Consider the following 13,837-nt stretch of genomic DNA (forward strand, 5'->3'; position numbering starts at 1 on the left):
TCAAAGCCTAGTCAGAGTAGAGTATATAAAGCCCAGCTGAAGCCTGTGTCACTGCCTCTTGACATGCTTCTCTGCTCAACTCTTCCCAGATCATTGGCAACTTACTCTATTATCGCTACATGAATCCAGCTATTGTTGCTCCAGATGCATTTGACATCATTGACCTTTCTGCTGGAGGTCAGCTGACTACAGACCAGCGCAGAAACCTTGGTTCCATTGCAAAGATGTTACAGCATGCTGCATCCAATAAGATGTTCATGGGAGACAATGCTCACCTAAGCATCATTAATGAATATCTTTCACAGTCCTATCAGAAATTCAGGTAGGAGATCCCAGCTAATAGGTTGGGAAGTACGGAGAAGGGCCATATTGCAAAGAAATAAAGGTACTATTTGGGCTACCTGCTGCATTTGAACTGGTTCAGTCTCTTAAATGTGCAGTCTGTTGAAGATGTCAGTGATTGCATTTGAAGGTCTGGATCAAGGCAACCTGCCGGTGGCAAGAAATGCTGGAACCTCTTCCCTTGACTTGCCATTTCCTTTCTTTTAAAGGAGTGGGTCAGAAGATTGTGCTCTGAATCAGACTTAACAGCCATTGCACAAAGCTTTTATTTGTGTTATAGATTATATACTATATACAACAAATTAGGTTAAAAGTATGTTATTAAGGTTGCAGAGTCAAGCACTCTAAAGTTAGGAAATGCCACAATTAACGTGGCCTTTGTGCATATTTATTATGATACCATCTTTTATTACATGATGATGTACAATTTTTCTGTCTGACCCCTACAGACCACACTGCCTTATCATGTGAGGAAGTAATAAGCACAGAGTAGGCAGTCAGAAGAACCTGAATTGTAATCCTACCTCTACCAATGACAGGCTTCAGAGTAGCAGCTGTGTTAGTCTATATTCGCAAAAGAAAAGGAGTACTAGTGGCACCTTAGGGACTAACCAATTTATTTGAGCATAAACCTCTACCAGTGATTCACTTGGCATCCTTAGGGAAGTCACCTTTTTGTCCTTTTTCAATTTCCCTGCCAATAAAATGGGGATAATAATACTCTCCTATCTTGCAGGAGAGTTGTGAAGATAAAAATCACTAATATTTGTGAAGAACTCTGATATGGAAATGAGCACCATAAAGCCCATGAGGAAATTTAATAATCTTATATTCATTGCAGGGTTTGGACAGCGTAAATAAGGCATGGGGCCACACACTGAATAATCAGTGAGGATAAAAAGAAATGTGCCCTGAATACAGGAGTGATCTAGTGGAAAAATAGCATGTGTTTATGTAATTAAAGACTGTATCACAACACAAAAGGAAGACTACTTAATTGTAGCATAGCATTTCCCAACTTTTGATTGCTTGACTTCTCAACCTTATTAACATTTTTAATGTATGTAATATCCTAGGTGGATATTTTTTAAAGGAAAAAGACTAACACAAATTCTGTTCTCTGTAACTATGAAGGCCACCCCCCGTTATAAATTGGTTAGTCTCTAAGGTGCCACACGTACTCCTTTTCTTTTTGTGAATACAGACTAACATGGCTGTTACTCTGAAACCAGTTATTTTTGTGTGTCTCTCACCCAGAGGTTCTGGTCTGTGTGTGGAGTACTGAAGTGAGGTACTGGAGCACTGTGTGCGCATAGTGCTAATGGAATCTTGAGGGGTGTTAGCACAAGCCAAAATCAAACTGTACTGTGAAATACAGATGAGCAATGGTGATTTTCAACAGTTTTTAACTCTACCAAATCTGAACAAATTTACAGGTCAATAAAAGGTTCAGAGTAACAGCCGTGTTAGTCTGTATTCGCAAAAAGAAAAGGAGTACTTGTGGCACCTTAGAGACTAACCAATTTATTTGAGCATGAGCTTTCGTGAGCTACAGCTCACTTCATCGGATGCAACCAGTTTATTTGAGCATGAGCTTTCGTGAGCTACAGCTCACAAAAGCTCATGCTCAAATAAATTGGTTAGTCTCTAAGGTGCCACAAGTACTCCTTTTCTTTTTAGGTCAATAAAAGGCACCTCCCTGGCCCCAGAACTGTCCCCTGTCAAATTTCAGTCTCACTACACACTATGGTGGTGTTAAAGCTCTTCAAGAAAGGATTACCATTTTTTATAATGGAAAGTGCTAGACAACTGAAATATAGGGGTCACATCTGCTTCCCCTATAATAGTAATAATGTCTGATACAACCAGACTGCCTCTGCTTTCTTCAGTTTCATGATCGTAGAATCTCTCTCCCCGTTGTATGTGTAAACAAGGCCACTAGAGATGCAGGGTAGCACCTGTCCAGCAGATACTGGGGAAAACACGTTAGCATATCCTGTGTACCTTCACGTCATGTGCTAAAGCTGACCCACAAACACCAACATACCTTTTTCTTCAAGTGATGGTCCCTATTGTATTCCACTGAGGGGTTTATGCATGCGCACCATTCTCCTGAAGCCGAAGAATTTGAAAATAGCGTCCGCTGGTTCATGCATGCGCCCTGGCTCGCCTTGTGGTTTCATCTGAGGTGATAAAGGGTGGACTGACTGCGTCTCCAGTTCCTTCTCACCGCCGCATGGTCTGAGTCAGAACTTTCAGTTGTGTCCTCGTCTCTGACACACCTTTAAATACATTGTTGTAAATAGTTCTTAAAATTTTAGTTTTATAGTACTTTTTAGCTGTTTTATCATAGTTCTTGTAGTTTTAGTGATTAGGGTTTATTTGTCTACCCTCTCCCCTGCCTCCCACCGCCCCATACCCATGCATGGGTGCCTTACTATGCCCAGGACCCCAGGCTTGAAACTCTGTGCCTCCTGCCCTCATTTCTCGGTCAGAAATGAACACCAATGCTGTCTCTACTGTTTGGGAGAAGCCCACATTGCATCCAGGTGTAGTATCAGCCAGTCCTTCCCCAGCTGGACATGAGAAGGCCATGCTCTCTGCCTCCGGAAGCACCTTATGGAAGTCTCCATGAAGCCTCACTCAGACTCAGGCCAGGGAACCACCCCCTGTACATTGGCCTGAAACAGCGAGGAGTGTACCTCCTGCAACCGAGACCGAATCCAGCACTGGCGGTACCACCACTATGAACCCCATGCCAGAGCCGCCTCAGGAGGTAAGGAAGCATACTCATAAGCATGGGAATAAGTCTTCCTCAGAAACTAAGGAAATGGATGCTTCTTCCACTAGTTCAAGCCCTGGATACAGAGTGTATTCAAAACCACATAAACACAACAAGAAGTCCCACAAGCAAGGAGATACGGCAGTCCCAGGTACTGGAACACTGGTATCATCAACACTGGCTTCCCATAAGATGCGGGATCTGCCTGCTCCAGGGAAGTCCACAGCACCACCACTAGTTCCGAGTAAAGAGAGGGTACCCCAGTGGTTCTCAAACTTTTGTACTGGTGGCCCCTTTCATATAGAAAGCCTCTGAGTGTGACCCCTCCTTATAAATTAAAAACACTTTTCATATATTTAACACCATTATAAATGCTGGAGGCAAAGCGGAGTTCGAGGTAGAGGCTGACAGCTCGCAACCCCACATGTAAGAAACTTGTGACCCCCGGAGGGGTCCCAACCCTCAGTTTGAGAACCCCTATAGTACCCTGAACACCAAGGCGTTTGAGCCCCAGGACGTCTTTGCGTTAGCAGAACTGGGATCAGGGCATTTGTTGGGACCCACTACCTCTAGGGAGACTATTTCTTCCCCTCATGATATGACACTATTGCGAGACCCCTCACGTCCTGCTTCGATGGTCTATGCACTCCCACGGGCTCGACTGTACCCTGATGAAACGAGAGTCTGCCTTCTCATCCTCTGGTGAGTTGGACACTGGAGAGGAATTATCAGCATTGTGCCAACCGTACATGTATTTACAAAGGCGGTCCAGATCTTGGCAATACCTGCCTCTCCAACCACCATGGAGCCACTGGTTCCCTATGTCATGGGGACCACTTCAAGACCCTCTGGATCCAGACTACTGGCCTTATTGGGGGTCCTTGTCCCAATACCCCCCCTCAGAACCTGCCTGATCCACAAGGGAGCCTCCCCATTGAGGGCCCCTTCTAGCAGGCATTCAGATCCATTGCTGAAGGAGGAATCCCTCAGCCCAGCTCTGATGGTGCCACCAGAACTGGAGAGATTCCCCTAGTCTTCCCTGGATGAAGCAGTGGCTACAGCGTCCCCTTTGGCTCCTGACAACTTTAGACAATTTCAGAAACTACAAATCCTGCATCTTGGCAAGGAGTTAGACTTTATGACTCTTGCAGTCCCTTCTAACCCTATAGTTCTACTGCATAGAGTTGCGGGGAAACTCCACATTCCCCTAGAGGAAATCCAGGATACCCAGCATAAATTCCTCGATATCCTCCACTCATCAGCGCCACCTAGAATCACATTGTCTAGTAACAATGCCATTCTTGAACCAGCCGAGACAGTATGGCACACACCAATCACATGCAGGCCTATCCTCAGAGGGGCATAAAAAATATATTATGCTCTGGCTAAGGGGTCTGAGTTTCTCTTCTCACCCCTCCCTCCCGAATTCCCTCATGGTCCAAGCAGCAACTGAATGAGCGAGATAACGCCTGCGCTCCACACCATCCAACAAGAAGGGCAAGCACTTGGGCCTTTTGGGGTATAAGGTTCTGTTCTCTGCCAGTCTCCAATTCAGGATTTCAAACTATCAGGCCAAATATGACTTCCTGAATTAGAACAGACTGGAGGAGTTTGCTGACTAACTCCCAGAACAGGACTGGACTCATTTCCAGGCAATCATTACGAAAGGGAAACTGGTGGCCAGAACAACGCTCCAGCTGGCGATGGATGCAGCAGAAACCTCATCCAGGGCTATGGTTATGGCTATAGTTATTCGTAGGGAATCATGGCTCCACTCCTCTGTTTTCCATTGGGAGGTGCAAAACGTTATTGAATACCTCCGATTTGATGAATCCCATCTTTTTAATCAAAAGATGGATGATTGCCTACATGCTCTCAAGGACTCCAGAGCCACCCTTCACTCTCTGTATTTACACACCTGCCATGAAGTGCAAGTTCCATTGCCCGCCATCCACACAACGCTACTGATCCCTCCAGTCTTACCATCAGGGACCTTATAAGCCACCAAGGAAGTGACAGAAGACCCAGATATCCCGCTCTCTGGGACCCCACTTCACATGCTTCCCCCTTGCAGCTGCAATCCGCAACTAAAAGATATTTCTGAGTCAGCCTCAAGAGCTGCCAACTACCTTGCCTACAACCTCACAACCATCCTACCTCCTTTGGGGATCATCTAGCACACTCTTTTCAAGCTTGGAGTGTGGTAACAATGGACAAATGGGTGCTGAACATAATCCAACATGGCTGTACAATTGAATTCATCATACTACCTCCTCCAAAGTCCCCACAATCATTCCTCATGGACCACTCTCATGACAGCATCCTCACCCAAGAGGCGAACTCCTTAGTGCAACAGGGAACGGCAGAACGCGTTCCCCTGGAATATCAAGGAACTGGGTTCTATTCCGCTTACTTCCTGATACCCAAGAAGGCGGGTGGAGACCAATTCTGGACCTCTGTCACCTCAGTCACTTCATTTGCAAGCCCAAGTTTCATATGGTCACACTGGCAGCAATCATCCCATCCCTAGAAAAATGCATGTGATTTACAGCTCTTGATATGCAAGACACTTATTTTCACATCAATATCCATCTGGCCTACAGGCTCCTAGCTGCACGGTCCAGACACAAAGCCCAAGTTTCAACTTCCATGCTGCTCGACCTTCTTTCATCCCTCGAATCTTCTTTCGTCCCACCATCAACTTAGTCACAGCATGGGCTTACCTACCAGGTAACAGGTTCCAGACACTGCAAGAACTCATAACTCACATCAACAATCCTTATGTCCCGGCCAGGACTTGTCTGCTGGGCCACATGGTCGTGTACATAAGTCACTGCCTTTGCTCAGCTCCACCTTCACTGCTTCCAGATATGGCTCCAGACAGTTTACTTACCCAAACATCATACCATGGACCTCATGTTTTGACAGTCTTCCCCAGGGTGCTCTCATCCCTCCAGTGGTGGACGGACCCATGTCATGTTTACACAGAGGTTCCCTTCCTCTCCTCCTCCACAGACAAGATGATCATCATCAATGCATCCCTTGTAGGCAGGGGAGCATACATGGGCAATCACATAACACAGGGAGCATGGACTCCTTGGGAATTCAGGAGGCACATCAACATCCTGGAATTCCGAGCTGTAAGAAAAGCATGCCAAGCCTTTCTCCTGTTCATCTGTTCCTATCGTGTTCTTATTATGTTGAACAATACCACCACTGTTTTCTACATCAACAACAAGGGCATGAGATTGACTGCTCTGTGTGCACAAGTGGTCAATCTCTGGAATTGGCGCATCGCCCACCATATCCTCTTATCTTCAGCCTATCTCCCAGGGACACGCATGTGATTGTGGACTTGCTAAGCAAGCAGTTTGCGATTGACCATGAGCGTGAACTCTGTGACTCCATATTTTGCACCATCTTCAACTGATGGAGGATACCTACCAAAGACCTCTTCACCTCCCACATAAACAGCAAGTTCAACATGAACTGCTCCAGGGGAAGTCTTGGCCATCACTCTCAGGGCTTTGCTTTTATACTCATCTGGTCAGACCAAATCAACTACGCCTTCCCTCTTCTACCTCTATTGCCTCGAGTACTCTGTAAGATTAGATGAGACAGAATGACAGTCATTCTGATCGCTCCCTGCTGGCCCTGACAGTTTGTTTCCCAACCTCCTATGTATGTCAACCCGTCCACCAATTCCCCTCCCAATCTTCCCTGATCTGCTGATGCAATGCAACAGTGAAATCAGACATCCCAAGCCACAGGCACTACACCTTTAGAGCATAGTATTTGGATGGGCATCTACTCTAGAATAGACCTGTTCCTTAGCTGTGCAAGACATCCTCTCCTGCAGCAGGAAAGAATCCACTAGACACTGTTACAGGGCCAAGTGGAAATGTTTCACTTCCTGAGCCCAACAAAAGGAACTTTCCCCAGAATGGGTGAGGATTTCCCTCCTCCTCGACTACCTCCTGTCCTTGAAAGCATCAGGTCTTGCCCTCAATTCTCTGTAAGTCCACCTAGCAGCCATTAGCGCATTCCACCGTCCTGAGGAAGAGCACTGTCTTCACACACCTGTTAACTGTTAGGTTTTGGAAGCCCTCATCAGAACCTTCCCACCCATCCAACCCATCACTCTGCAATGGGATCTGAATATAGTTCTATCTGTACTAATAAAATCACCCTTCAAACTGTTGGCATTATGCTCTATGTCATGAAAGTCGGCTTCCTTATTGCTATGACTTCTGCAAGAAAGGTCAGTGAACTTGTGGCAGGGAGGGTGGCAAACCCTCCCCCACTTCACAGTTTTCCAAAAAGATAAAGTCTGTTTGCGCCTACATCCCAAATTTCTGTCAAAGGTAATCTCCCAGTTTCACATTGATCAATTCATTCACCTACATTCACTTACCTGTTTTCTTCCCGAAGCCTCACACATTTGCCGAGGAACGACAACTCTACTCCCTAGACATCTGACAGGTTTTGGCCTTGTACCTGCAGAGGACAAGACCCATCAGAAAGTCCCCCAAACTGTTTGTTGCACTAGCAGAAAGACTTAGGGGTCAGGCAATCTCCATCCAGAGAATCTCCAAGTAGATTTTGTGTTGCATTACATTTTGCTATCAACTATGTGTCTTGCCTGCCTCCCCCTACTGGGGCACAGGCGCTTTCCTCAAGAGTCCAGACTTTGACTACAACCTCCCTTCAGTACGTCCTGCTCCAGGACATATGTAGAGCGGCCACGTGGAGTTCCGTGCACATCTTTGCAACACATGCCTTAGTACAGGACTTGGCATCAGATGGCTCCTTTGGCCAGCAGTCGTCTGCATGACTGTTCCATCTTCATCCTCACACCCTCCTCTGACTTAAGTACTGCTTGCTAATCACCTTAGGTGGAATACAGTAGGGGATCATCACTCAAAGACGAATAGGAGGTTACTTACCTTTAACTGGAGGCTCTTTGAGATGTGTGGTCCTTAACAGCATTCCACTTCCTGCCCTCCTTCCCCTCTGCTTCGGATATGTCTGGTTCAGGGTGGAGAAGGAACTGGAGATACAGTCAGTCTGCTCTGCCCTTCATCGCTTTGAACAAAACCATGAGGTGAGCCAGAGCACGTGCGTGGACCAAGGGACACTACTTTCAAATTCTCCAGCTCCAGACTCATAGTGTTCATGCGTAAACCCCTCAGTGGAATACAGAAAGGGACCACACATCTCAAAGAACCTCCAGTTACAGGTAAGTAACCTCCTCTTATTGTACCAAAGTTCCAAAGAACAGCTCTGCTTGAGAATATCACAGAGAGTCAATGCCTTGGTTATGTCAGTGCTTGTGATTGGCAGGATTGTTTTGATTCTTTTTTCTTTATGTCTGAAGACGTTTTTTTCAGGCTGCCTGTGAGGTTCCAGAACTACAGGATAAATTTAATGTTGATGAATATTCTGACTTGGTGACTCTCACTAAACCAGTTATCTATATTTCCATTGGAGAAATCATCAATACACACACGGTAAGTATACATCAGTCACGTTTCTTTCTTGCAGAATGGCCCTTCTGAACAATCTGTTACTGATTGGTTTAATGTGAGTCATTTAACAAATTCAAATGTTGACGATATTGTTAAAAAAAAGGCAATATCTTCTGAATTGTCAAAATGTTGAGGTCAGTAGTTGGTCTGCTTATGGCCTTTTTAATATTTTTTTTCTTGTGAAGTCATCTGATAGTTTAAGTCTTATGTGACGATACCAGACATTTGCCTGCTAGTATCTTCACTTGGAATCATATGAACTGAGAGGAATTCTCTCCAAAGAGAGCCTAAATAATGTAATTCTTAAATTAGGTGAAACAAGACACAGGACGAACAGTTAAATGTATATTTATATTTGTATATAATCTAGCTGCTTTTAGATCATCAAGATGCGATTGCACCTGAGCACAATGATCCAATTCATGAGCTGCTGGATGACCTGGGGGAAGTTCCCACTATTGAGTCCCTGATAGGTGAGCCCCTCTTCTTTTACAGGAGGGAGATGTGATGTTCTTCTGAGTAGCTCCAAGTGTGGTTTAAAAAAATTACTATAAAGAATAATAATAGTTTGGGAGGGAACTGTGCTATACAAACAGCAGCAGCCTACAGTGTGCTAGGCTAGTTTACCCAATAGGGCTTTTCCACCTCTGTGCTCTATGAATCTGAGAGGCACTGTATCAAATCCTTTCCTCCAACACCAGGGCTCTGTGTGCCTCCCCTTCCACCATACCCGGTTTCCTCTTTTCCCCCCTCTCACACACACCTTCCCCTCTCACTAGGGACCTGAATTTCTAATGTGAAAAAACATTGACAAATCTTTCAGTCCTCGTTCATGCAACATAAAGGTCTGGTCTATGCTTTAAAGTTTTGCTAGCATATCTATGTCAGTAACTGATATAGCTATACTAGCACATGCTTTAGTGTAGACGTATCAGCCAAAAAAGTCCTTTTGCCATTATAGCTTATTTCATTCACAGGATTGTTATAAGCTATACTAGCAAAAGAACTCTTGCTAGTGCAAGGTGCATCTCTACTAACTATACTAACAAACCCTTTTTAGTATAGACAAGGCCAAAGAAGCAACAAAGGGCACAAAGTGAATTTATTTTCCTTGGTAGGTCACATTTAAGCTTATCAGTAGAGAGGCAGGTTGAGATGCAAGATGTATCACACGCACACTCTGATTTGTATACGTCTGAGGCACCAAAACCTGAATTTACATGAAATCTTTTTTTTTAGTATCCATTTTCTATCAGTTTGCTGAAGAAGGAGGAATGTTAGGAAATCCTAAATTATGTATGTGCAAGATTAACATGTTTTTAAAACCCATAAATGGGCTGTAAAAGGTCCTTTAAAAATGAATTGATTGTTTTTCTGATTGGTGCTGGAAGGAAAATATTGCAGACCCATACAGCCCATGACAATGTTTGATAACATTCTAACCTGTGTCACTGTCATCACATCTGTCATTGGGAAGTAGATTCCCTCATTGATAACTCACCTCTTCTTTTTCTACCCCAGGGGAAGGGTCTGGTAACATTAATGACCCCAACAAGGAGATGCTAGCAAAGACTGAAGTTTCTCTTACACTGACTAATAAATTTGATGTTCCTGGTGATGAGAATGCTGAAATGGATGCAAGGACAATCCTGTTGAAGTGAGTGATGGGTAATGGCCTGTAGCAGTCGTCACTTAAATAAGCGAGCATTAGGATATGAATTGTATGGGTTGGACTATGAAGAAAAAGGCAACAGTGATGTCAGGAAACGATAGAATAAATGAATCCAAACCTGTTAAAGTGCCCATAGCTTGTAGCCAGGGCCCCTAGATTTTGTGGCTAGTGAATTTGTTTCAGGAAAACCCCATTGCCAAAGCATAGTACTGGAGAATTTAAGGTTTATCATTTTAAAAGAGGGTCTCCAGTTTTCATGATTATGAAGAAAACCTTCCAAACACAAGCTGAGTGTAACTGATACAGTGAAGTCTGATAGTGTCCATACACAGTCTGAAACAAGAGCTCTGAAGTATGTGAATGACCTTTATTGATCTTGAATAAATTTTAACTCTGAAGCCACTGATGTCAATTTTAACTGTGGACATAGTTAACTAACTCACAGTAGATCATTTTAGCAGAAACACCCTGCCCCCAGATCACTTCTCTCATGCAGTTCCGTGTTCTCAATACAAAATTTGTGACACATTGAAAATTTCGGGGAGGGCAAATGTACAATACATGTAATAGGTTTCAGAGTAGCAGCCGTGTTAGTCTGTATTCGCAAAAAGAAAAGGAGTACTAGTGGCACCTTAGAGACTAACCAATTTATTTGAGCATAAGCTTTCGGGGAATGCATCTGATGAAGTGAGCTGTAGCTTACGAAAGCTCATGCTCAAATAAATTGGTTAGTCTCTAAGGTGCCACTAGTACTCCTTTTCTTTTTGCGAATATATGTAATACTTACATGTTAAATTCAACACAAGAAATACTGTACTTTTGCATTCGTCACTTTCATATTGAATTCAGTAAAAACCTTAAGGCAGATTCTCTGCTGTGCCTCTCGGGAGGTGCAGACTGCAGGAGCAGGGAACACAAGTGGTAATTTACAGGGTTTTCCCCACAGCTGCCAATCACCTGCTCTAGCAGTATTGTAAACCCCAAAAGTTAAAATATCATGAGTCAGACCACAAAACATGAGGTTGTCCTCAAAATTATGAGGTTCTTCTAAACAAAAATCACATTTTTAATCTCTTCTGATTTTGAATTTCCCTTCTCTTCCCCCTCCCCACTCCCCGCCCAGTTTGTATGAGATTGTGAGACGATTGGGGCTAGCTCATTGGCACACATGCACATTGATTGATTTGATTCTAGCTCAGTTTGCTTCTCTGAAATCCATACCTTCCAACATCTTGTGATTAAAAAAGTACATTACACAAACTTGTATTAATGGGCTACCTGGTGGTGCAGAGGTTTTCCATGTTCTCTCAAAATTCTAGTTAGTTAATTTTGTTCCTCCATCTATACATCTGTTAATTATGTCGTCGTCCCCCACCCCCGCACATCAACTCTGCACCCTCACTCCCAAATCAATTTTGTGTCCCCTTTGACCTCACATCTGCCCCATATCTACCTCAGTCTGCCCATCCAGCCATATCTTTCCCTTCCCTTTGCCCCCTCCCTCAGTAAATCTCTGTTCCTTTTGCAGCAGTGGTGGCTCTTCACTCACAACCCTTCCCAAACTAAGGGGGCATCTCCAGCAAGGATCCTCTTCTCTCCTTTCTAGGCCTGGTGTTGTAGGGATAGAGAAGAGGAGGGAGGAATAGAGAGAAGCCAGTCCATTTGTAAAAGGGTGGGGGAGGGAGCAGAGCCACCCTCAGCAGCCATCTTTTTCTGCTTCCTCTTCCCTTCTTGTGAAAATGGTGTCCCCTGTTTCCCTTCCGTCATCTTCTACCCAAAACTTCTGTCAGATCCTGAGAGATAGGGATGAGCTCTGACTGCTTGATGCGGTAGGTTTGATTGGCTTTCTTTCCCAAGATATGAGGAAGTGGAAAAGGCAGCTAGTCAGAGGGGATTTTCCCCTCAACAGGTGTGAAAATTAAATTAAGCCTGGAGCTTTTTGCATCATCATGAAGCCACCTGATTCTGGGACCAAAATTGCATTAATTACAATAAAATGGGGAGAGCTGGCAAAAATGTTTCAGTTGCTCCACTGGTACACACCTATGATGAGGCTGCATTGTTGGAGGCATAGTTCTCCCATAACACCCTGGGGATGGGGGCTGTTTCTGTCCCCTTTCAGCTGCCAGAGCAGCATAAAGGAGGTTTCACGAGGGCAGAATCTACCGCTTTACACTGAGAACTTACTTGAAGCTGCCACAGAATGTCCAGTTCTTCTTCAACTTTGTGTCAGCATGGATCCCACTATAGTTAAGCATGTGCATCATGCATGCAAGAACAGATTTTTATTTTATTTATTTTTGGCTAGCAGTTTCTGTCAGGGCCACGCCTGCACCCTTTGCTGCTTCCTTGTGCTTCCATATGAGGTTATAAAGGCCGGGCAGCCCCACCCTCCCTCCCTTAGTTCCCTCTTACTGCCTGTGACAGCAAGGCAGAACCTGGTGGGGTCCTATCTGTTGATAGCACTCTAGTGAGCTATTTCTGAAGAAAACCTCTGAAAATCTTCAGAACTCCTTTCAAGACTTACTTTTACCTAGCTTCAACTTAAAATCCTTAATTTGGATTGAAATCTATCAAACAGACTCTTGTTCCCGTGTAATTTCCTCTCCTCTTCCATACAAATCCCCTGTACAACGTGGTAGAATTTAAATTGGGTTTCCTACTTTGCCTGTTCTGTAACAGACTCACCCTGCTGAAGGATGGTCACAGCAGATGCTTTTTCTGCTTGGATGAGGTGCACATCCCTAGCAGATGTTTAGTCTGCTTTTTGTGCTCAGCTTGAACCAGAAAATCGCACAACTTAAGCTCTATTTCTTAGAGCAGTTGATGAGAGTGGTGTCCAACTCAGAAATCCTGGAACAAAGCTGTCTGGAACCACTAAGACCAGCACCACCAGCATGCTGCCAGGCAGCTGGGCTATACCCAAGATGCTGTTGGGGAAATCAGTACTGAGTAAACCACTGGTACAGCGTCACAATAGCCTAAGATGGAATCATAAGAGCACCAAAGTCGGAGGTGGGAGAGCGTGTCCTTCCATGCTGGGAGGCCTGGGAAGACCTCAAAGGAGAAGTCCTTCAAGACATGCCAGACATCATCAGGCAAGAGGGAGGAGTGAGTGGTGCAGCATGGTCCACTGGTATTAGTACCTGTGCTGGAAACTGCACCAACAGCACTGTCACTTATGCCAGTCTTGACTTCTATATCAGCACCTACTCACAAACCAGCACAGACACTTCAGTCAATGGGACTAGATGCAGAAATGCTTTTGTCACAGAGATGCCTGCCGATACTGAGGAGTCCCTGTTAGCACCAGAAGAGAGATACTATTCATCAGCATCACAGGGGTACGCTTTCTTCCTGGCACTGAGTTGGGAATTGTCCCCTGTACAATCTATGGGCAGCACTACTGGAAGGGTGGAGGAGCCATTTGACCCACAGTCATAGGAGTGTCAGTGGCTAGGCCAACCTGCAGAACGCCTACCCCTATGGGATGCCACCATGCCATTCTGGAGG

At 44.7% G+C, this 13,837-nt stretch overlaps 1 protein-coding gene across 2 annotated transcripts in view; it reads left to right on the forward strand.

Annotated features, from left to right (window-relative positions):
* Window positions 1–13,837, forward strand: part of IQGAP1 (IQ motif containing GTPase activating protein 1) — a 185,572-nt gene that overhangs the window by 140,248 nt on the left and 31,487 nt on the right. For both annotated transcript variants that reach the window (XM_073304652.2, XM_073304653.2), the window contains 4 exons: window positions 90–322; window positions 8,502–8,634; window positions 9,023–9,125; window positions 10,174–10,309. In XM_073304652.2, coding sequence (XP_073160753.1) covers window positions 90–322; window positions 8,502–8,634; window positions 9,023–9,125; window positions 10,174–10,309 — 605 coding nt within the window. The remainder of the gene's footprint in view (window positions 1–89; window positions 323–8,501; window positions 8,635–9,022; window positions 9,126–10,173; window positions 10,310–13,837) is intronic.

The sequence above is a fragment of the Lepidochelys kempii genome, chromosome 10 (assembly GCF_965140285.1).
Source record: "Lepidochelys kempii isolate rLepKem1 chromosome 10, rLepKem1.hap1, whole genome shotgun sequence".
NCBI lineage: Eukaryota > Metazoa > Chordata > Testudines > Cheloniidae > Lepidochelys > Lepidochelys kempii.